The 25,572-nt window shown below is 41.4% G+C and overlaps 1 protein-coding gene across 1 annotated transcript in view; it reads left to right on the top strand.

Moving 5' to 3' along the window:
* CD34 (CD34 molecule) overlaps window positions 1-25,215 on the top strand; it is a 39,439-nt gene extending 14,224 nt beyond the window's left edge. Inside the window, exons 2-8 of the mRNA XM_074222560.1 lie at window positions 2,224-2,469; window positions 3,486-3,742; window positions 6,629-6,709; window positions 17,539-17,695; window positions 17,965-18,017; window positions 20,583-20,747; window positions 21,646-25,215. Of these exons, the coding sequence (XP_074078661.1) occupies window positions 2,224-2,469; window positions 3,486-3,742; window positions 6,629-6,709; window positions 17,539-17,695; window positions 17,965-18,017; window positions 20,583-20,747; window positions 21,646-21,831 (1,145 nt within the window). The 3' untranslated portion in view covers window positions 21,832-25,215. The remainder of the gene's footprint in view (window positions 1-2,223; window positions 2,470-3,485; window positions 3,743-6,628; window positions 6,710-17,538; window positions 17,696-17,964; window positions 18,018-20,582; window positions 20,748-21,645) is intronic.
* The last annotated feature ends 357 nt before the right edge of the window (window positions 25,216-25,572 follow it).

Below are 25,572 nucleotides of genomic sequence, written 5' to 3'. Positions count from 1 at the left end.
TGGTAATATCAACAAGTCCATTTAGGGGAAGGTGGGGGGAGGGTTGTAAAGGAAAACTGTCATAGTGTAGAGGGAATAGGGACTGACCAACATAAGAGAAGAGCTTCAGCGATGGGAAAACCACTTATCTCTTCCAAATTGCATTTTCTTCATCTGTAAAATAAGGGGGTTAAACTAGATCCATTCAGCTCTAATATTCTATGATTCCCTAATTTATTCAGGGAGAACCTATAGAGAGGCAGAATGAGCTATTTCTCTCAACTATGCCTGGGCAGTTGGGGTGGGGCAGGGAAGGAGAGACTTCCTCAAGCTCTGTAAACAAAGTTGTTGTCTTTGTTTCTTTCTTAAGCAGGTGTTCCAAAACTTAATTCTAGCCTTAGAATTACTATGAGATTCGTGTTGAGATGGGCCCAGATCTCAGCAAGTGCTCGGTCTTCATTGTCTGGGATAGCATAGAGAGTCAGATTCAAGAAAATGATCAGAAATTCTAGGGATTCCCATTTCCCTTGAATCCTTCAAGTTTCTCTAACATTGACCTCTAAGAACTACCACACTTTCCTCCTTCTCACTACCTGGATAGAATATTCTTAAAAAATGACTAAGGTACAGAAAAAGATATTAAATCACTTGCCCAGAAACAAAGACCAGATAAGAACTCATGGATCATAGATCTCTGTATGCCCAAGGTTTTCCCAGGGTGCAGATCTCAGCAAGTGCTGTTCTTATTGGCTAGGACAGCATAGGTTCAACGAGATGATCTGGGACTCTGACATTCTCCATTTGCCTTGAATCCTTCAAGTTTCTCTAACATTTGGCCTTTAAGACCTTGAGAGCTCCTTACTACCACACCTTCTTCTTTCTCACTACTTGGACAGAATATTCTTAGAAAATGACTAAGATATAGAAAAGTTATTAAATTGTTTGCCTAGGAACAAAGACCAGATAAGAACCCTGGATCATAGATCAGTGTTTGCCAGAGGTTTTCTCAGGGCTCCCTTTGGGATTTCTGGCTCATGGGAGTAGGAGATGGGAATCTTTAGGGCTCTCTGTGCTCTGAGGGGAAAGAGAATAGATTTAGAGTTCAAAAAAAAAAAAAGGAAAGATCAGAAAATTCGAGCTGGAGAGGGAAGAGGTAGGTAAAGAATTATGAAAACTGTATATAATATATGAGCCCAGAGATAATTTGAATTCATTTCAATTCCTCAAACCTTAATTAAGCATCTACTATGAGTGAGGCACTTAACTCTTTGTCTCTAAAAAAGGGGGGGGGAAATCTTTGATCTCAAGGAGCCCTTGTTCTACTGGGGAATAGAAAACAGATAAGGAAATACAAGTTAATTTAAGAAGGAAGAAAACATGGGGGGTGGGGAAAGATCAGAGAAAGAAAGGCTTCAAGGAACTGATAACAGTAGCAAAGTCTTAGCGGGGGGGGGGGGGGGGGGGGGGGGGGGGGGGGGGGGGGGATGTAAATTGACTCCAAATAAAAGATGTAAAAGGCAACCTTTCCCTTCCCTTACTCCTTCATAGGGGTGGGAAGCCTTGATGTGGAACAGAGCATATATTTTCAGATTTTCTTCCAATGTATTGATCAGTTTTGCTGATTTTTTTTTATTCTCCTTAATCTTTTTCTTTTTAAGAATAGTCCTTTTTTATATAATGTCTTCTAGGAGAGAGAGAGGAAGGGAGTACAGAGGGAAATTTTGGTGATATAAAAGCAAAGGATATCAATCAAATATTTAAAGGAAAGAGTTCATATTCTGAGGGGTAGAGGTTCACTAATTTGGGTTTTGTCTCAGTGTAGAAAATTGGTGAGATATTTTCTTATGTCTCTTGAAAGCAAAAGCTCTGGATTTAGAAGGCTTGAATTTAATTACTGCCTCTGATTCTCACTACTTGTGTGGCCTTCCTTTTCTTCAGTTTCCTCATTTGTAAAATGAAGGGATTGGAATAGATGTCCTGTGTACTTGGTTCCAGTTTTAGATTCCTGATCCTATGAGCTAATAACCTATTATCCTTTCACCTACAACTTTCTATGAATCTTTGGAGTAAGATGATTGAGTCGGTGGCATTTAAAATAATCCCCAGAGAAATTGAATGGAGATGATTATGTCCTGTCTTCTGCATGGAGGTGAGGGTTTTGGTGGAAGGATGCTGCTAGTCCACAAAAGACTTGATCAGCTTTCTTGAAGTATAGAGATTCTGACTTCTGATTTCTCCCCAAAGCCCTAGAAGGTGCAGTAGCTGAAAATGATACACAGGAGGAAATGAATTCAATGATGACAAAAGATGACCTTCTTGACACTTCTTCATGGAAAAGAACAACTACAGAAATCCCTAGGAATACCAACCTTAGTACAAACCCCAGCCTCAGTTCCAGCCACCCCCCCAACTTCAGTCCTAGCCCCAAGATCACTTTCCAGAGCAGCAGCCTAGCTCCAGGGAGTACAGAGTCAATCACACTTAATCCAGGTAAGGACATCTGACCTGTTGGGAACCCCCTCTAATGTTTGAACAAATCCCTTAGAAGACAGCTATAGTCTTTACTGTTCTGTACCTTTCCAGGCTCATTCCCTGACCTCAAGGAGCTTACCATCTAATAAATTAAAATATAATTAGGAAATATTTAACAAAATAAATAAATACAAATACTACATGGGAAGGGAGGGAAGGGAGTAACTGTTTATATGCCACATAGCTAAACACATTATAAATATTATTTCATTTGTATTATAATCCTTACACGAACCCTGTAAGTAGGTAACTGTTATTTTACAAGAAAAAATAATGAGTTGGTGCCTATTTTACAATTGAGAAGACTGAGGCAAACAGAGCAAGTGACTTCCCAAGGTCACACAGTGGCTTCCCGACTCCAGGTCCTAGCTGCCTCAATAAAACATAGATAATATTAATATATGATTTTCTAAGTTGATGTGGGTCTTTCAGGGATCTTTATGAATGACTTAGTAGCCCCTATTTCTATTTTAATTTGATATCATTGTCTTAGATCATGTAGCTAGGATTTAGGATGTCCCAAAGTGAATCATTAATCTGTTCTATCCCTGAACATTCCTCTGCCAGACAACATACTTGGAGATCAGGAGGAGAACTTAAGTACAAATGGCCTCTTACCCCAAACTGTGGTCAGTTTAGTTTTGTAGTGGAGATCTAATCTAGACCAGTTTGGATATACATGGTCATCTTTGATCCACGGGTTTTGGGCTTGGTACCTTGGTACCTTAAAATAACCTTGGTAGTCAACAGTAGTTTAAAAATCCCAAGAAATCCTTTACATTATATGCAAAAGTACTGAAATGGGTCTGAGGCCAGTATAGTCCCTTCAAAAGAAGAGTTGAGAGCAGGGAGGTAATAATTGTTGCCAGATGTAATTTCTTATGTTCCCTGACCTTATGATCAGCATTATATTTCAGGATTATAATCAGAGGTTTTTCTGTGTGTGTTTGTCCATATGTCTTAATCTATTTAAGAAACCTCAGAGCCTGAAACTCAGAATCTCACATCTACCTCTGGAGTCACCCTAACCTCGGGAACTGTAAACTCCTCTGCCCTCAGTGACATTCCTCTAGTCACAGTGGAGCCCACCAACCTGACAACAATCAATTCCTCTTCTCCAGAGGAGACAGTAATGACCAGCATGCCTGAGACCACATCAATTCTATTCTCCACCCTTGCAACTGTTTCTACAGAGCCATTATTGACCAGTGTGGTCCCAATTATAATGGAGGTAGGTGAAATCAATCAATAATCAATCCATCAATCAATCAAGCATTTATTAAATGCTTACAGTGTACCAGGCAAGATTACAAAGGCAAAAGTGAAACAGTCAGCACTCTCAAAAAGCTTACATTTAAATGGGTGTCCTAAAAGTCTTCATGAAGCTTTGAGACTTTAAAATTAATTAAATATTAATTTAAATTAATTTAATAGCTTTTAAAGCTAGTAAAGCTTGTGAGACAGTAGCTGCATGGGGGTGGGGATGGGGGTAGAATCAGGAAAGACTTCATGGAGAAGTTTGCATTTTAACTGAATCTTAAAAGAAATTAGAAATTCTCAGAGATGGAGAAGAGGGGGGGAGTGAATTTCAAGCATGCAGAGAATGATCATAAGCATTTTGTGTTTTCTGGGTATGTTGTACTAGGTGCTGGGGATACAAAGACAAAAACCAGTCAGGGAAAGGTAGAATGGAGCCAGATAATGAAGGGCTAAACTAGAAGAACCCCCTTTCTCTTTGATGCTAGAGACAAGAGGGAATCGTCAAAAGTTCTTGACAGGCAGGTCAGACCTAAGCTTTAGGAATAACAGTTTGGCATTTGGAGTTTTTGAAGGTGAAGAGATTATATGTAAAGACTGATTTCAAGGCTACTGCAGTAGTTCTAGAAAGATGTGATAGGAGCCTGAACTAGGTTTAATTGTGTTAAAAGAGTAGAAAAGGAAAGAAATTGTGGAAGTAGAATAAAGAATTGGACAATTGACTCATATTACCTGTGTGACCTTGGGCAAGTCACTTAACCCTGACTGCCTTGCATCCACGGCTATCTCCAGTCATCCTGATTTATATCTGACCACTGAACCCAAATGACTGGAGGAGAAAGTGAGGCTGGTGACTTAGCATAGCCATCCCTCACTCAAATCTAATTGATGTGCTTATCACCTCCCTGATGTCATGGTCTTCTTTGAAAATGAAGTTCAAAAAAACTCCAAAAAACAACAAACTAATCTCTGAGCAGCTAAGTGGCATAGTGGATAGAGCACTAGCCCTGGAGTCAGGAGGACTCAAGTTCAAATGCTGACTCAGACACTTAATCATTCCCTAGCTGTTTGACCTTGGGTTTTTGCCTTGTAAAAAAAAAAGGGAAGAATTGCTATCTGATTGAGTATGGAGATGGATGGATCAGGGAGAGTAAAGAATCAACAAGTATTTATTAAGTGTCTATTTTAGGTAGGCACTGTGATAAGTCCTAGGCATATGATGACAAAACTGAGACCTGATTCTGTTGGGGAGCCACGGTAGTAGTTAGGGGAGTTATCAGGAATTACAAGAAAAAAAGAAAGTTGCTAGAAGAGAAAATAGGGTGCAGGGGAATATGTGTTTTGTCCCAAGAGTCCCTCTGACCTAATCCATATTGAAGTCAATATTTCCAGACATAAATAGCATTGTGTTAGAGTCCCAAGGATCAGTTCCTATTTCTGGACAATGGAACCAAGAATTGTCTTTTTTGAAAAGAGATAGAAAAACTCTGTGAAAACCCTGTGGTCAGTCAGAGTTCATAGGATCATAGAACTATGATGGATCTTAAAACTGGTGTAGTTCAGCCCCTTTATCTTTCAGATGAAACAGTTGAGAACTAAAGAGGTCGGGGCAGCTAGGTGACACAGTGGATAAAGCACCAGCCCTGGAATCAAGAGTACCTGGGTTCAACTCCGGTGTCAGACACTTCATAATGACCTATCTGTGTGGCCTTGAGCAAACCACTTAACCCCATTTGCCTTGGAAAAAGCCTAAAAAAATGTAAAGAGAACTAAAGAGGTCAAGAGATTTTTCTCAAGGTGACCCTTATAGTTAGTGGCAGAGTTGGGAATTTTAACTAAGGTCCTTTGGCTCCAAGCCCATCTTTCTTAACTTGAATGCTATTCCATGCAACATCATGGCTGTTCCTGTTGGTTGTCCAGAGAATCAAGGGCTCAGTGGAAAATATCCACCATGAACCTGACCTCCTCCTTTTCACTTTCATAGATCTCAAAGCCATCATGGGAGCTTTTACCCTCATGCTCCTGGTCAGGCTGGGATGTACTTCTTGGCTGATGTACATGGGCAGACTTGAGGCTCAGGGTAAAGTGACCTGCCTCATCACACAGCAGAACAAGGTATAATTCCCACTCTCCCATCCCTCTTTGTCATGAGCTCTAAGCTTCTTCTAGCTGTAAGGTTCTGCTATTTCTATTCTGGGAAGTCAATGGCTCATTCCCAGATCCACATACTGCCCAGAACCAGCATATAGAGTATACTTTCTGGTCTAGGCCAAGTTGTCACAGAGACAGAGGTGATGAAGGGAACAAGTCTGATTTGAGGAGATAAACTCAATTTGATCTCCAGCTTCAGAGTCTATGGCTGTCTATAAGAATGGGCACCCCCTGAAGGATTAAGAAGTCTTGCATGTTGGGAGAGAATTTAATAAATGCTTGTTGATTGGTTGATTGGGAACTAGAATAGGGAATGGAGAAGGGAGAGATAATAGCTTGCCATCCCTCTTGGTTGTGGGATGGGGTGTTTTCTAGGTCATCAGGCTCCATTATGCTAGGATACCACTTGGCTAAAGATGGCAATTGTTTGCCAAATATTTGCTCAATTTCAGGCCTAGACCAGTAGAGATAACCTTGATTGGGGACAGGGGATAATGAATAGAGAGCAACAGATTATCAAAATTTATGGATAATTCAAAAGTAAAATTTAATTTAAAGATTCACTTCGATCAAATTTCTGAAGAGGAAGACACCTCTCCAGGATCCAAATTGGGCAAAAGAGAAGGGCAGTGTTGAAGAGGGATGGATAAGGGGAGGAGGGAAGAGGTAAGGGGAATACTGACTTATTTTGGGGTTGTTTGTTTCATAGACGCACATCAAATGTTTGAAAATCAAACAAGTACAAGCATCAAAGGGCATCTGTTTGGAGTTGAACAAGACCTCCAGTTGTGTAAGTCGAAGCCTTTCCCAATCTCCCCTCGATATGCCACTGTTCCAACTACAACACAAAGGTCCAATCCTTTCCAATCTCAAAGTAGAAGGTTCCACTGGGAGCATAGGCATTGGAGGCCAGGTCAGACTGGTCTGTCTCTGATTCTACAATGGTGTCTGAGGCTGTGGGCTTAGGCTGTGTAGGGTTGCCATCTGGTGGGAAGACAACACCAAACACAATTTCCACTTTGATTCATTTGTTATAATTCATTCCACACATGACCGATTCACCTCCCTAAAACCTCAAAGATAGTTATCCATCCATTAACTTTCCATACAGAAAAACCAGTTAGTGATCAGAGAATTTAGGGAAGCAACATATCTAAAAGAAAGAATATATGGATTGGGATTCAAGGGAATTTGGCTTCTAGTCCCAACCAGGTTCAACTTTACTGGCTGATTTCACTGATCTGTTAACTGGTTAAAATAAGACCCTAGAGGTTAACCGACTCTTTGAAAAAAGTCAAAATATTTTTTAAAAATTTATTTAAGAGGCAATGGGGTTAAGTGATTTTCCCATGGTCACACAGTTAGGCTTTTATTAAGTGTTTGAGGTTACATTTGAACTCAGGTCCTCCTGACTTCAGGGCCAGTGCTCTATCCACTGAACCACACCTAGCTGCTCCTCAGTGTATTATATACCAAGGTTAGCTATTATTAGTTTTCCCAGGGCCCTGTAATAACATGTTGTATTTAAATATTTACAAGGTATTCCCCCCCATACACACACACACACACACACACACACACATACATACACACACACACACACACACACACACACACACACACACACACACACACCTTAGAAGTGGTAGGTAGTATACATATTGCTATCCTTATTAAGCTGAAAAAATTGAGAAAAGAGGTTTAGGTGGTTTGCCCTCCTCTACTTACTTCTCAGAACTGAGAGAGGACCTTGAGTCTTCCAACTCTCTGGAGCCAACAACCTCCCAAATACCTCATGCTGCCCCTTTCACATCAAATTTCCTTTATGAAAGTTATCAATCAGCCATTCAATCAGCAAGCACACATTAAAATTCCTTCTAGGTTAAGAGTTCTTTAACCCGATCTTAAGGAACTTAAATAGAAGGGAAGAGGGAAAGAATGGCTGTGTGTAGTTGGGGGCTATTTGGGTAGATATGTCTCTGGAATCACACAGTTTGAATGGTTTCCTACTGCTTGTCCTCCCACGATATCTGTCCAGGCCTCAGGAGAGGATGTTTATTCCAGACATCTGGAGGATCATTATGCTTTTGTTTAAGATCTACCTGCCCTGAGAGTCAGGGCAGTCTTAATTGTTGCAGGACTCTTGGGGTTGAGAAGTTGAATGCTGACACTCCCTTGGATGGGGAGCTAAAAGCCCCCTTAGATGGGGAGCTAAAAGCCAACAATAGAAGACTGGATGTTGCCCACCATTGTGTTAAGATCTAAGAAGGATACCAAAAGTAAATTAAAAATCCCATAACGAATGCTTATTTACCCTACTGAGAAGATAGAACAGTCAGATACAGAATGGTCTCTCTGTCTTCCTAGAACTCACAATCCAGCAGAGGGAGAGAGAAGACAGATATTTACACAGTTAACTGGAATTTGTAAGTTATATTGCTGAGAAGTTATAAAAGAGAAACCTCACCTCCATTTCACTGATGCTTCATCATGGTTGGGGAGGTGACCTTGAACTATAGAGTGAAACTTCTAGAGGGGACAGCCAAACAGGAAAGGTTCCAAGATCAATTTTGGAAGACCCTGGGCCATAGATCTTTTTCCAAGGACCCTCCTAGCTAAATATGGAGAGGCTCAGTTCTCCAAAGGTAGTGGTGAGTTCTGACCACAGCGATTCCATAAATGATAGATTTAGTCTGAAAGCCATCTGATGCAGCCCCTTCCTAAGGGACTCTGTGTTCTCTATTGGCACTCCCATATGTCAGAGCATTTCTGAAACTAAAAGGTCTTCCCAGGAGAATCAGTTAAATTAGTCAATGCTGAAAACATTTTTTTTTCTTTTGGACAATCATTTTAGGGGGTTCTCCGTACCAAAGTAGATCAACCCCATCCCTGAAGTTCATTTTGACAGTGGCCTGGGGGTGGGAAGGGGTGGTACTGAGAAGTTCAATGATATTTGTCCTGGGTCACATCTCTAGAATACGTCCCCAGCCTGAATCCAGAACCTTAAGGACAGGGGTGTGCTGTAAATATTTTACTTTCTAAATTGCTTTCTAAAAATATATCCATAATACCTTTTAAATATGCATTTTTAATGTTGTCTTCAAAAATGATCATCAAAACAATAAACGAAACACTGATTTATAGTTTTTGTGGATTTATGAAATATAAACATTGAAAATGGAACAGTCAGGAACTGGTTGGAGTTGGTTCCAGCACATCCCTTCATTGAGAACTGAAGGTAGCTTTCTCTCCTTTCTGCCAAGCTGTGTCTCTGTTGAAAACAATAGGTTCTTTTACTTTGTATGTTTAGGGAAAGGCTAAATTGGAGACATCCAAGAGTATTGGGAAGGGGGTGGAAAGAGACAACAAGGAAAGAACTCTGGGGCATTCCAACCACTCTTGCAGTTTGGAGATTGGGACTAATACCCCAAAGCCAGATTGAGAAAGAGCACAGATTAAAAATTGGAGGTTACCTCCAAAGCTATCTAGTCTGACCCCTCCATTTTTAGAGAAAACTGAGGTTGAGAAGTAAAATGTTTTGCCTTGTATAATATAGGTAGTAAATGTAAGAGGAAAGGTTTGTACCTGTCTTACTGAAGACCTTTGTCCACTCTGCCTCTAAACACCAAAGGGATGCAATTAAAAAAATGTTTCCTTTAGGAACAATGGTCTCTGGACAACTGCAGGAGGAAGGGGTCTACAAATAGGACTTTGGTTATGATATCAAGAAATCTTTCTGTGGCTCTTAGAACTGAGGGCTCCCTGGGCAGCTCCTGGGGTCAGGGCAGTTTCTTGGAGCTAGGTAAGGGAAGAAAGGGTCCCACTCAGGTGGATCTCTGGTTTTGTGCCTCTGAGGTCACTGGCACCAATTAGTTACGGGCTCTAGAGAAGGTCAGGACTAAAAGGGGCACAGATAGGAGGAAGTGGTCAGGGCCATTGGCAGCTTATTGGACAGAGGAAGAACAAGCTGAAAATACTAGATATTTTTCTAAGTTACAACATTGTACCAGTGAAAAGATTGATTTTTTTGAAAGAGAGATGTGCACAAGTTGGTACCAAGAGAGATGTGCACAAGTTGGTACCAAGTACCATAAAAAAATTAGATGAGAAAAAAAGAACTTAAGGCTGAGTGTGTTGGAGTCATCCCTAAATGATGAAGAGATCTGAATGTTAGATACTTAGTAGAAGCATTTTCACCATAGAAATCAGTTAATAGAGGTGGCTAGGTGGCGCAGTGGATAAAGCACCAGCCCTGGAGTCAGGAGTACCTGGGTTCAAATCGGGCCTCAGACACTTAATAATTACCTAGCTGTATGGCCTTGGGCAAGCCACTTAACCCCATTTGCCTTGCAAAAATCTAAAAGAAAATCAGTAAATAATACAAATCAGTGTTTTACTTGTTATTCTGTTTATTGTCTAGAATTAAGAAAATTATGGATGCTAATGTACATTAAACTTGTGTTATGTGTACAATCTTTCCCCTTCTTCCTCCCTCCCCCAATCAGTTGTTATATTTACCAGCCCACCAATAGAGCAGGGAAGGGGGAGTATTTAGTAGAGGAGTATTTGAATCAGATATATTTCACATGACTAGTTTTTAAGGAGTGATCAGTTTAACTTAGGGAGGAAGGACAAGTATACAAACAATTCAGAATCAATATTTCATAGGAATGTCATTTAGTATCGCTGTCTCAGATTTTTTGGCTTTGAATTTTATTTTCTTATACTGTTTTTTATTCTTTTATTTATATATTTATCACATATATCAATATATACATTATAGTGATATATGATTATGTTATTTATTATTTTAAAAGTTAAATCTTTTTTCTTTCCTTCCAATCTCCTTTTTTTTGCATTAAAAAACAAGACAAACTTTCCTACCTGGACATTGTCCAAAAAAATTGTCTAGGGGACACACTAGTTCAAATTCAACCTCAGGTGTTTATGAACTGTGTGATCTTGGACAAGGCATTTATTCTCTTTCTGCTACCATTTCCTCAACTATTGTTCTGAGTCATCTGACATGTATTTATTAAGTTTTTACAATGTGTTAAGAAATACAAGACAGTGAATGCCCTCAAGCAGCTTAGGTTCTAAGGTGGGGAGACAACACATACAGGGAATCTGGACTTTTTTTTTTTTAAGAGCATAGTTGATGTAGAAATATGCGTGAAACTGTTTAGTTCTTTTCAGTCATGTCTGACTCTGTGAACTCTTTGGGATTTTTGCTGGCAAAGAAACTGCAGTTGTTTGTCATTCTTTCTCTAGCTTATTTTACAGATGAAGAAACTGAGGCAAACAGGGTTAGGTGACTTACTGAGGGTCACAAGGTAGTAAGTATCTGAGGTTGGTTTTGAACTCAGATCTTCCTGATTCCAGGTCTATTGTTCTATCCATTGTCTCATCTAAATGCCCCATTTGCATATGTATATAAATACACACACATATGTGTATGTGTCTGTGGGTGTTTGTGTATGTATGTATATACATGGATATAGATATACACAGATATATGTGTATATTATATATATTTTATATATATATATATATAAATGAGAAGCATTTCTTGTCTTCTCAATAGGTGAGGGGGTGGTAGAAAGAGGGAGAGAATAAAGAACTAAAAATAAAAATGAAATTGAAATTGAAAATAAAAAAGAATCTGAAAAGGACTGAGACTGATGAGGCTGATATGAGATAATATTTATAAACCACAAAGAATTCTGAAAATGTTAGCTTTATTTTGTCATCTGTACTCTGAATTCATCGCCCCTGACGTAGGAAGCCTGCTTTTTAAAAATTATTTCATTGAATTAATGGTCCCTGAAATTCCTTTACTATCTAAATTGATGGTTTTATGATCTTATGAGTTTCGATAGAAGGGAAACTGAGGTAAATATAAAGAATGAGAAGAAATTTGAAGAGAGATAGAGATAAATGTCAAGGAAGGCTTCCTGGATATAGTGACATCTGATGACTTTTGAAGAAAATGAGAGCTCTCCGAAGCAAATAGAAAGCAAAAGAAGGAAATATGGTTCAGATATGGGAAATGGCTCAAATACAGTTTCAGAGGATGAGATGGAGAATCAGCAGAGAGAGTCCAGTTTGGCCAGAAGGGGGAAGTAAAGGGATTAGGTTGGGTTAGTTTGCAGGTTGGCCCCAGACTGTGAAAATTTGAATCAATAAGGCCCTGCATTAGGACAGATTGGAAAAGGGAAAGGGTTGGAAGGAGAGCAGTTAGGAAATTATGACAATGATCTAGATGGGGTGGGGGAGCCTAGACAAGAATGACTTCAGTGGGAATGGGGAAGAGCCCTCCCCCACCAATGGAAGTGTTCTCTCTCAGAATGCCCAGAATCTCTCAGTGGATAAATGTATTGATCTTGTCTCAATACTTCTACCATCTTGACCTCTCCTCAGCTGTTGAAGCTATTAACATCCTTCCTCCTGGCTTCTCCCTTAGCATCTGTAACACTTTTGATTGTTTCTGCTGCTACCTGTCCAACCATCTCATCTTCACAGTCACAGACTGTTTCCTGCCTTGCCCTTTCCTACCTGGGGTGTCCCCTACAGTTCTGTCCCTAGGCCCTCTTCTCTCTCCTTTAGAAAAACCTTTTCTGAACCTATTAGTTCTGTCTCCCTTCTCAAATAATACAGGGTATCCCTTAATACAGAGTAACCACATTAAAGCTTAGTTTTGAATTTTTTTCAATTTATTTTATCCTCATTTTACAAATGAGAAAACTGAGGCAAACAGTTGTTAAGTGATTTGCCCAGGATTACATAACTGGTAAATAAATATCTGGGACCAGATTTGATTTGAGCTCTTCTGACTCCAGGAGAGACATACCCTGACTAAATTTCTTTACATCACAGGGGCTTAAAGTAGGGTGGGCAGGCACTTCACTTAATAAGTTCCAAACTGCGCTAAGAGTTTTTGGACACTCTGTATTATATTTACTTATTTTGTGTAAACACTGTATTCCTTATAGAATGAAGGTTCCTTGGAGGCAGAGACTGGTTTCTATTTTGTTTTTGTATGTCCAGAATTAGCACAATGTCTTCTACCTAGGAAGAGCTTAGAATTGATTTGTTGTTACTATATTGTAAAGGACTTTGAATGCCAGTTTGAGAAAATGGGAGATTATTTATTCATGAAATAATGAGGAGATATTGGATCAAGGAAGTAGCATGATCATAACCAAGCATTATGAAGATTGCCATGATTAAATTTTATTTTATTTTCCAATGAATATACTCTTGTCTTTCCCACCTCCCTCCCCATTGAGAAAGGAAACAAACACACTCCTGTTGTAAATATGTATAGTTAAGCAAAACAACTTTTCTCATTGACCATGTTCCCCCAAAATATATCTCACTATGCACTCTGAGCCCATCAGCTCCCTATCAGGAGGAGGGCAGTGTGAGTCTTTTGGAATGGGGTTTGAATTGGGATTGGGCTGATTAGAATTCCTAAGTGTTTTCAAAATTGTTTGTCTGGACAGCCTTCTTGTTATTGTATGAGTTGTTCTCAGATTTTTTTGGAGAATTTTTCCCAGAGATCTTTAGGAATTGGGGTGAAGGGTGAGGAGGAGAGAAGAAACCTGCTTCTTGCAACTGCCCATCCAAGATGTGTTAAATAAGAGAGGGATTGGAGAGCAGGGAAATCAGCTATTTCAAAAATCCAAGTGAGAAATGATGAGAACCTGAGCTAGGGTACTCACCACGTAGTAGGCACTTCATAAATATTTATTATGTGCCTGACTGATTTCTGCCAGCATTTGTTTCCAGGTTGGGTCTTCCCTAAAAGTCATTGAACATATACCAAGTCACCTGTGTAGAAACCTAGATTCTTCTGCATTTTTTTTTTAGGAAGGGAGGCATCAGCAGTGACTTAAACCAAGCACCTGCCTATCTCTCTGGTCAGCCTCTAAGATGTAAAGAAATACAGCTGAGGGCACAGTGGATAGAGCACCAGGAAGACTTGAGTTCAAATCTAGACTCAGCTATTTACTAGTCACTCAAAGCCTGTTTGCCTCAGTTTCCTCATATGTAAAATGGGGATAATAATATCTACCTCCTAAGATTGTTGTGAGGCAAATGAAATAACATTTATCAAATGTCTGGCACTTAAATAATCACTTTATAAATGTTAGCTATTCATATATACATATATATATATATATATATATATATATATATATATGTATATGTTTTGTCATATAACTCCAGGTTAGGAGTGAGGTATCTTGCCATGTGACTGGTGAAGTCACCAACCTAGGTGGTTCAGTAAATAGAGCACTGGCCTTGAAGTCAGGAAGACCAGAGTTTGAATCCATCCTTAGACAAATGACACTGACTAGCTGTGTGACCTTGGGCAAGTCACTTAACCCTGCATTCAGGGCCCTCTCCAGTCATGCTGATTCATATCTGGTCACTGGACCCAGATGTCTCTGGAGGAAAAAGTGAGGCTGGTAACTTACAGCGCCCCCTCACACAAATTCAATGCAGATGCCTATCAGGTACCTGATATGCATGCCCCTGATGTCATGGTCTTCTTCGAGAATGAAGGACAAAACATTATCATTAAATTATGGAAGAACTGGCTGATCTTGGAGAACCCTTCCCAGAGATCTTTAAGAATGGAGATGGGGGGGGGGTGGTGAAGGATATAGAGGAGAGAAGGGACCTGCCTCTTGCATCTGCTCACCCAGGATGAGTTAAACAAGTGGTGTGGGCAAGCATGTGGAAGATGATTCAGAGGGTCTGTATTCAAACTGCAGCTCTGCCAGTTGTGACCAGTGCCACCTTGGTCAAATCCTCTAGGAACATTCATTTGTTTATCTGAATTTGGGGCGGGGGTTGGATTAAGTCTTCTCTAAAAGTTTCCTTCCGGCCTTAAGCTTCCAAACCCATTCTGCCCAATGACAAACCCTCCTGTGGGTTCTTCCCAGGATGCTTTATAGAAGTTGGCAAGCCTTCCTCTTCTGGCATCATCCACTGCTAGGTTGTTTTCTCTCAGCCTCCCCTGACACCCAATCGAAAGAAGAGAACAGAGACTGTGGCCGACCTTGACCTTGCTGTGTGCAGTAGCCAAGGCCTCTGGTGTTATGCAAAAGCAATAGGAAAATACCCAGGCTCCAGTTCCCAGCAGGGAGGAGCCCTCGATGCCCAGCCCCCACCCCCTCATGAGGAGGAGGAGGAGGAAGAGAAGGAGCAGACGACTATGACGAGAACTGTTCTTCTCCACCCCAGCTCAGTCCCACCAGGAAAGTAGCCAGAGCTGCTTTGGCATTTCCTCCTCCCCCAACCGGACAGAGGAGAGAGCCCCGGTTTCAGTTCCTTTCCGGTGCAGGAGAGACAAGAGCTCAATCTAGACACACACACTTAGCTTCACTCAAGTCCAGGAGGTGCTGCTGTTATTCTGTACCATCTGCAGCTGCTGTCAACATCAAAGCAACTCTTGTCTTGTGGTTGCATGTATGCTAACGATGGACAGATAGAATAAATGGACAAAAGGATGAATGGATACATACTTACATAGATGGAAAGATAGACACATAAATAGCTATATGCTTAGATGGATGGATACATAGATACATACGTAGATGGATAGACACAGATAGATAAATAGATCTATGGAGGAGATATAGATAGATAAATAGACATATGTATAGATACATAGATATAAATAGATATGTATAAGGACAGATGGATACATGTATACATACACACATGAATAGATAGATATGTGGATAGATGAACACATATGTACATACATGATAGATATAGATAAATATGTGGATGTATGGATACATATATATGGGAAGATAGATAAATGGATATTGATTAGATAGACAAATGGATGAAGGGTTAGATACATATATACATAGATATAGACAGATTAATAGATACATGAATGGTTAGATATGTGGATAGATAGATAAATGGATGGATGGTTAGATACATTTATACATGGATATATAGATCCATATATATGGATGACTGAATGGATAGAACATTTTATTAAGGACATATGTTCATACATACACACACACAAGCAAAAAGAATGTTAATTTCTGCTTTCAAGAAACTTAAATTCTTTTTTTTTGTTGTTTTTTTTGTGCACGGCAAATGGGGTTAAGTGGCTTGCCCAAGGCCACACAGCTAGGTAATTATTAAGTGTTTGAGACCAGATTTGAACCCAGGTACTCCTGACTCCAAGGCCAGTGCTTTATCCACTAAACCACCTAGCCGCCCCAAGAAACTTAAATTCTAATAAAAAAAAAACCGTATCTAGAAGGGCACTTCAGGTTGGGAATATGGGATGAAGTCACTGGCCCATGGGGGCAAAGTAGAAAACCAATGGGGAAGGTTCTTGAGTTGAGCAAGGTTTGATGTGAGCGTAATTAGGGGTACTTCCTCAAATGGTGGTTCTTGAAGAATTGATAGCCAGTTCTTCACCCAAGCCCATTTTCCCAGTAATATCAAAGAGGGAGACTTATGGAATGGGCAACCCAAGAGGGATGTCCCAATGGATAATACACAGGATTTAGAGTCCAAGGAAGGCTGGTTTTTAATCTTTTGTTACCTGTGTGATCTTGGACCTCAGTATAAAATCCCTTTTAGGTCTACTTCTGTGATACCTTATTGCTCTATTCTATCTTTAGCTATTTTCTTCAGGAGACTATAATCTCCTTGAGGGTAGCAATTTCTGCCTTTGTTTCCCCAGTGCTGAGTACAGTGTCCTGCTAGTTATTAGCCACTCATTAAATACTGTCGAATAGCTGAGTCCTCTTTCTTCTCCCCAGTGACCTACATCATATGTTTCCAAACTTGCAATTACTGCAACATTATAATAAATTATTTCTTTTGGAGAGAGCTCTATAGACATTAAAGTGCTAGATGACTATAGCAGTGTATTAAGAGTACCAAAGCATTAAAATCCTTCCCCACATGTGGGCGTTCCTCTGAGGTCAGGGTTTCATTGCTGTCCATTGCCACCCTTGCTGACCTTCTGGCAAGCAAAGTTCTGGTGGCTGGTCATCCAACACTTTACCCTGGTCATTTGTAAGGTTTAAATTACTTGTCTGTGAGTCACAGCTCTTCTTCCAAGTGTTAGTACAGAAACTCGCTGCACTTTGTAGAGTGGATAATAAAAGTGGTTTTAACTGAAGTGGTTACTTGAGAAAAAGGGTGTAGTTTACATGGGATGCTCGTTGTCTCATGAGCATTGAATTAGGCTTTCCCAAATCCTGTTCCCAACACACATACATGTACATCATATAAATCATATAAACCATTTTTCTCATGTTTTCCCAGGAGGGCATCAGAAATGTTTTATGGGTGCATTGTTTTTATAAATACCCTTTTGATCACCTTCCTCAAATATTTCATCCGGAACAACTAATACAATGACCTTGTCTGTTAGTGTATGTTACTTTCTGAGCCCACAGACACACATGCACTTGTTCACCCACTTGCTATCCAGGAGAGAGGCATTGTTTTTATTTCTTTTAGATTTAGACCAAGATTTTGGTCATCATCATTTCTTTTAGTTTGACTTCCTTCAAATTCTTTTTAGTGATTTTATTATCTTTATGATGTCTTGTTGTGCAGGAGGATTTTAAAAAGACCCAGGGAGCTAACCTAACTAAAGTGGTGTGTGAGCTGAAGGTATCAGAGTCAGAGCCTGGGATCCAGGACTGCTCCCTCATTCTGGCTCAGTCAGAAGTAAATCCAAGTTGCCTGATCTTGGTTCTGGATTCAAAAGGTGGTGAGTGGTGGGCATTTTAGGAGTTCAGACAGCTGAGGAGACAAGAGATGGCTCAGGAGGAGGGGGGTTGGGGGAAGAAATGAGAAGGGAAAGGGAGAGGAAGGGCAATGGATCTTATAGCTCCCCAGGGCTTAATAGAGGGGGTTCTCTTTGTCTGACTCCAGTGAGACCAGAGAGACTGGGACTTGAAACTCCTAAAATGGAGCAGTAGGCCAGGGGAGGCATGGAACGGGGTAAACCAGGATACTAACTTCTGTTCCTAATTCCAGACATTTCTCACATGCTCCAAGTCATGAACAAGCACAAGTCTAATCTGGAAAAGGTAAGACCTTTGAGGGGATCTTTGAGTCTTGGGTGAGGTTCAGAACTATTGTTGGTAGTAGTGAATGACTTCTCTAGAACCTTCTCCCCACTTTCTTCTGCCCTTCCCCAATTCAGGGAAAACCGAGTTGCTCTTCTCTTCCATAATTATTTCTATCAAATGTTGCTCTGAAGCCAAATCCAACTATCCTTTTAAGGAAGGAATTAGAGGCTGTCATTGAGAGATGGATCTATGGAGGCATCTGGAAAAGAAAGCCCAGAAGACCAGACCCCAAAAGGGACTTAGGAAAACAACAGAGGGAGCAGGACCAAGAGAGAAGGGAAGAAGACCTAAGCAAGTCTAATAAAAATAATAACTTACATTTTTATGTGGTTATAAAGTCCCTTTTAACATCCATTCTCATTGACTTATTTGGTAGAGTACATAGACTATGAAGGTGATAGAATTGAGAGCCAGAAGAGATGTAGCTTATGTAGGACAGCCCCTCATTTAACAGGTGAATAAAATGAATCCCAGAGAAGTGAATCAGCTTACCTAAGAACCTCATAAGGGGTCATTATGTAGAACAGTGCATAGAATACCTAGCATGGAATCCAGAAGACTCATCATCTTGAGTTTGAATCTGGTCTTAGATAGCTGTATCCACCCTGGGAAAGTCATTTACCCATTTGCCTCAGTTTCCTTATTTGTAAAATTGAGCTGGAAAAGGAAATGGTAAACCAATTCATTGTCTCTACCAAGAAAACCCCAAAAGGGGCCATAAAGAGTCAGACTTCACTGAAATGACTCAACAACAACCAAAAGGGCCCATATATGTAAGTTACTAAGAGTTAGGATATCCTTGTTCTTCTGGAGAAAGTTGAAGCAGTAGAAAGAGCCTTGATTCCCAAATCACAGGACTAAGGTTCAAATCTTATCTCTTGCCTTTTCAACGAGGGAAAGAATTTGGAACTGAAAATCATTTTAAATGTTTTTAAAAACACATCTTTACCTCTGATGCTTATTTTGTGAGGTAACTGAGAACAAGTTACTTAAACTTTGTTGAGTTTCAATTGCCTCATCTATAAAATGAGGAGTTTGGACCCTGCAGTCCCTCCCAGCTTTAGCTCTACAAGTATGACTATAATCTAAATTAAATGGTCTTCTCCGGATGCTGGGCTGCAAGGAACATAGTGTTCTTTTCTGGTTTGCAGCCTGTCATTTCACTGGGGAGGAGCTCCTATTGAGAAACCTCATTCTCCTATCAGTTGGTCAATCTATCATGAGATATTTAGAAGCCAGTGTGCTGGAAGCTAAGGACCCAAGAAAGGCAGAACTGTGGCCCCTTGCTTAAAAGCCTCACATTCAGATGTGGGAAACCACATGCTGACAGCCACGTGTCCTCAAGATCTATACTATGTAAATCAAAGATAACATCAGAGTGTACTAGTCATGTTCCAGTTTGTGGTCCAAAAAGATGTCTTGCAGTCCTGGAGGGGTCCACATGGTGAGGGGTCCACATGGTTTGTCTGACCAAGGTTACCCAGACAAGGTCTTTTGATTTTGAGACCAGGTTCCTATACATTAGACCACCCTGCCCCTTAGTCCAAAGTTACCCCGTTTTGTGGTTGAGGAGACTGAAACCAGAGAAGTTTAGTCACTTGCCCAAAGTCACACAGCTAGTAAATGTCAGAAGCAAAATTTGAACCTTGGTCACTAGAGTCCAGAGCTTCTCAGTGGATCAAGTGAGAGCACTCATGTCCTTAATGTTTTTATTCCTTCGTCCCTGGACAAATCCTGATTTGTCCCTGGATGCCTTTTTTTATTCTTAAGCAATCACATACTCACATACACTCACTCACACATTCACGTACACTCATGTGTACACATATATACATAGTCACAATGCAAACACAAGTATGCACATATATACATGATCACACATGCACACTTAAGCTTACACACTCACATATATCTATGCTCATACCCATACTCACACTCACATGCACACTCTTACATATACACATGCGCACTCATATATACACTTACACATTCACACAATATACACATTGTCACACACATGCACATATATTTACACACTCAGACTCACACACTCACACAAATAAGCCCTCATGCTCACACATGCATATTCATACTCATATACTCTCACACCCATACACACATACACATTCATATACATGCACATACATACATACACACTCACATGCACACTTATATTCACACATATTGTCACACAGCATGCACACTTCATACCTGCACTCTCGGTCACACAAAAACACACATTCTTTCACACACATGCACATTCATACCCACTCTCATACTCACAATACAAACATACACCAGGGGGACATTTCAAGTTGTTTTGTATTTGAATGCTGTGATGTGTAAGCAATTCTTATATTTACCCCACCACACAAACTCCAGGGTCAGCTCCCCTGTGCATAACTACCCCCAAACACATGGAACCAGGAAGGTTTGGTTTCTCCTCCAATCTTTCTCCTTCTCCTATCCTCCCTCCCATTGTTGTTTTCCTATGAGTGGTGACAGAGCTTTTTCTGTTTCTAGTTAGGGATCCAGGACTTTCAGGAGCAGGATATCCGAAGTCATCAAAGTTATTCCCGAAAAACCCTGATTGCCCTGGTTACCTCAGGTCTCCTCTTGGCAGCTCTGGGCACAGCTGGCTACTTCCTCATGAACCGTCGGAGTTGGAGCCCTGCAGGAGAGAGACTGGTCAGTTCTTGGAGCTGTGGGGGGGGGGGGGCACCAGGGTCCATTAAGAGAGGAATCCAAGGTTTTGCAGTATGAGCTAGAGGAACTAGAAGAGACTTTGCAGTCCACCTAGCCTGACCCTCTCATTGTGAAGGAGAGATAAACTGAGACCTACAGAGCTATGAGGAAAGCATCCCTTTCCTTGCTGGAAATAACAAGCCTTCCCTGGCTTCATCTTCCACAGACATCTAGCGTTATCATAATATTGCTGTGGATGATGAGACAGAGAAGGACTCACTCACTGGAGTCCAGCTTGTGAGGAAGAAACTCTGTGTTTAGTGAATAGAAAAGAATGCTAACGTCATGCTGCTTGTGGGGAAAGCTACGGAGTTAGGGTGTGTGTGGTGGTGGGAAATCAGAGTCTTTAAATTATCTAGACTTATTTATAAAGGTGTTATATGCTGGGTGATACCACCAGGACCCTTTCTTGGCTTCATAGGTGGGTGGCAAAGATAGTAATCACCAGCTCATCAGAACTGTCTTGGTCAGCAAGAGGTTGGGGCTGGGAGGAGAGGAAAGAGGAGGGAAAGCTATGGGCATATCTCTTGGGAAACTCTTTACTGACTAGCATCCTGATATGCCTAGCTTGTCCTGAGAATGTGCTCTGGCTAGGGGGAGCCATCCAAGTCTCTACCAGGCCAGCCTCTTGACAAGCAGTGACATGGTTTGGTGCCTCTCTCCTCTGTTCCCAGGAACTGGAGCCCTGACCTGTTCTTCAGGAAGAATGGAATCTTCAAATACAGATGTCATCCCTCTCCTCTCCCCCAACTTCTTGTTCCCCTATCTCTTTGGAACTCACACCAATTGATCCCATACTTTCCTGTTTGAATAATGCTCCCTTTATTTATATACTATCTAGGGAGAAGACCCTTATTACACGGAGAATGGTGGAAACCAGGGCTATGGTGCAGGCTCTGGGGCCAGCCCTGATTCACAGGAAAAGGCCAGTCAGAACCGAGGGGCCCAAGAGAATGGGACCAGCCAGGCCACATCCAGTAATGGCCACTCGTCAAGACAGCATGTAGTGGCTGATACCGAACTGTGATGAGACAGGGAAGGGCTAGGAGCTTATGGTGTCAGGGGAAAGATCTTCCTTCTCCACCAGAGTTCTCTGGCTCCTCCTCACCCTTACCTCCCTGCTATCCATGTAGCACCCCACTTCCCAATTGTCCTTACCCTTTAGTATCGTTCCTCTGTCTCACTACACACACCTTTCTTGTGTCTCTAAGTTGGGCTGGGGAGAGAGGAAATTCTCTTATTATCAGATGCCATCAGGGGTACCTTTTTTACTTCTCTGTACCCCAAATCTTATCTTGGTCTATTTGGGGCCATGGTGTATCAAGAAAGAGCTAAGACTTCAGAGTCCACATGTAGGACTTTATAAGTAGGGACCAGGCTTCTGGGGCATGAGCCAAGCACCAGATGAATCTCTTCCCTTACTGGACTAGTATCTCTGCCACACTAGTCTCTCTTCCCACCTCTACCTCCCACCTTGGGCTCCACTGGCCTACTGCTAATTTCCAGGAAAAAAGGAAAAGTTGGGGCTGCCAATGCTTCTGTGTAGGATGACCATTATTCAGGGCCTTTTCTTCCATTTTCTTCCTTCCTTATACGGAAGCCACATTAACCACTTTCTGTCCTTCCTGCCTATATATCAAGACTTTTCCCTCCAAATACTTCCCTCTGTCATACAAAAAAGAATTGGCTGTCTCTGCCTTCCCTCTTATATCTTAACATTGCTCAACCAGTTCCCTTGTAAGCAAATAGGCCCATGGGCAACTCTTTGTGAGTTGGGGACTAGAACTAGCTAGATTCTTAAAAATTTTTTGTCTGTGTTCATGCATTTGTAGATATATACTGGTATGTAGGGACATATCAGTAACAGTAAATCGTACTCAATCTTGGCCTCCTCTGGAGAGATTAGGGGAAGGGGGAGGTGGAAGACCACAAACCTCTTCTTCCTGGACATAGGAAGCTGGCTTGAGGCTTCAGGCCTTTTGCCAGCTCCTGTCGCCTCTGGCTTCCTTAAAAGAGGGCCTTGGGAAGGCAAGATGGCATCATTTCTGACTGTCTCAGCCTTGACCTCTGACTTTTGACCCTTAGCCCTTCCAATCCTAGTCAAGGTCCTTATTTCTAGGCCTCAGCAGTTTATGGTAGTGACATCCCCTTAGAAGCCTCAATCTCCCAGGTCGCCATGCCTCCCCCTCCCTTTCACACCCAGCCCTCTTTGCTCACCACCAGAAGAAAGGCTCTTGGGAGAAAAGGATAGAATAGTTTTGGGGAGGAGAAATTGAGTCCCTGGGTTCAGCAGCCCCTAGAAGCATCACTTTCCAGAGACAGGGAAGAAGGTTGTAGTTTGGGGGGTTTTTTCACCTTGAAAAAATGTTTGTAAATACTGTAATTAAAGTGATAGTAAAACGGGTATGTTTCTATTGCTCCCATCCAGATTTGTTACTCAGAAAGCATTTATTTACCAGGTTCTGGAACTAAGCATCTGGGAATAAAAGAAAGGCAAAAAAACATGATCCCTGCCTTCAAAGAGCTTGCATTCTAATGGGAAAGACATGAAAAAATCATACCTGAGGTAATGGCCTTACCTACCTGGTCACTGGAAATGGGAGATTGATTCAAGAGTATACCAGCTCGGGGTGGCTAGGTGGTGCAGTGGATAGAGCACCGGCCCTGAGTCAAGAGTACCTGGGTTCAGATCCGGCCTCAGACACTTGGTAATTGCCTAGCTGTGTGGCCTTGGACAAGCCACTTAACCCCATTTGCCTTGCAAAAAACAAAACAAAACAAACAACCTAAAAAAGAGAGTATACCAGTTCAAGCGACTCAAGGGCTAATGAGTATCTTCTCCCTCTTTTTGACAACATTGGAAAAGACCTAACTCTAAGGAATGACTTGAGAGGCCAGTGGGTTTAATGCCAGGTTAGAGAGAGGAGCTGCTTCTACTAGGCCCTGAAAAACCCTGGGTGGGAAAGAAGGGAGGAGGAGAGTAGTGATGAAGGTTTCCTTCCAAAGGGAAAAAATAATGGAAGGACCCAGTGTTAAAGTTGAATACTGTTAGTCTTGGCAGTATAATGGGTTGTAAGCACAAGGATGACCAATACAATAGGGATTTTGAAGGGGTGTGGGAATTTCTTTAGGCTTAGCCCATTACAGAGGTCTCTTCTGTGAGTTTTGGGTCTAATTTCTTTACAATTCCCTAGATGGGGAGACTTTTTTGATGTCTGAATAAAAATTCAAAGGAGGGGATAATAAGCAAGGTCTGGTCCCGTTCTACTATCTGTAAAGTTTGAATATTTAAGGTAGCTCTTACTTTTCTCAGGGTGTGGTAGAGAATATGCTTTATAAACCACAGGCACTAAAGAAATGTGAGGTATTATTACCATCCCTGACTCTGCTCTTCTCGAATCTGCAACTTGAGTCTCAGAGACCAGACAACATGGAGACATTTGGGGAGCTCGCTCTCTGGATAACTAGCCACTTGCTAAGAAATTCTATTTCACCCACTGCTTTAGAAGATTAAGTGTAAATGAAACCCCATACACCCTCTTCCCCACTCCCAGTTTTATCCTTAGTCTTCTCAGGCCTTAAGAAGTCAAGAGGGCATAATGCCAGTCATAGCTTCACAGCTTGATAGCTCCGGGAAACTTGTAGGGTGTGTAAATGGTGACAAGCAAAGGGCCAAAGGAAGGTCTGATCCTAGCATCCTTATCTGGCCTGGACCAGGTCTTCCCTCTCCAACAGCTTCCCAGTCTTTGCCCCTCCCAATTCTTTTATCCTTGGGTTTTTCCTGGCCTCAAATTAAGACTCCGAATTTTCTCTGGGGATCCAGAGGAGGAAAGAGAATTGAGGTTGGAAAAATCCAAAGAATGGGGTCCTGCCTGCCCTTGTGTTGGAGCAGAAAAGGGAGTATGGGTTTTTTTGGGTCAGGGAAGAGTGGGCTTAGGTATTTGGAACAGACTTTGAGGTAACTCCCCTGAAAATATTGGGGAGTTGCTATCAATAGACTTTGTGTGGGTAGTTTGATTTTTGTCTTTGTGTCTCTATTATTTAGCAGTTCTTATTGAGCATTTGATTGCTGGTAGCAAGACCCTGGGGATAGCTAGGTGATAAAGTGGATAGAGCACTAGCTCTGGAGACAGGGAAATCTGAGTTCAAATCTGGTCTTCCGACCCCTACAACTGTGTGACCCTGGGCAAGCCACTCAACCTTGTTTGCTTCAGTTCCTCAAATGAAAAACAAGCTGGAAAAGGAAATGGCAAACCACTTTTGTATCTTTGCCAAGAAGACCCAAAATGAGGACAAGACTGAAGTGATTCAAGAACAACAAAAGCAAGACCCTAGGAGCTTGGCAAATTAGGAACTTGTCAAACTCCTATCCCAATATGTAGAATTGGGGGGGAAGGGAAGGTTTGTGTTTACTAGAAACTGAATGCTTGGGGGTGTGGGTAGGGATGGGGGGTGTAATTATTCTCAGTGATACCTGGAAGTCAAGTTCCTTTTTCTAATACTCCTGGGTGGGTCCCACCTTGTAGGAGTTAGCCAAACACAATGCGACAACTGCCCCACCTACTGGTCTTTGAGAGCTCATGCTTCTTGGCCCTGCCCAAAACATTCCATAAAGCCATGGGAAAGGATAACTGCAGAGGGCTTCATAGATTTACAGATGGAAGGAACCTTAGAGGTTAGGAAGAAGAAATTCTTTCAAATTTATCTCTATTTCCAGCTACTTGCTCTTCCCTCCACTCCCTTGCCACACTTTCCTTTTAGCAAAAAA

This window comes from Macrotis lagotis, chromosome 2 (genome assembly GCF_037893015.1).
Source record: "Macrotis lagotis isolate mMagLag1 chromosome 2, bilby.v1.9.chrom.fasta, whole genome shotgun sequence".
Classification (NCBI taxonomy): Eukaryota; Metazoa; Chordata; class Mammalia; order Peramelemorphia; family Peramelidae; genus Macrotis; species Macrotis lagotis.
The sequence above is the reverse complement of the archived record's forward strand: the minus strand, read 5'-3'. Positions and strand labels throughout refer to the sequence as shown.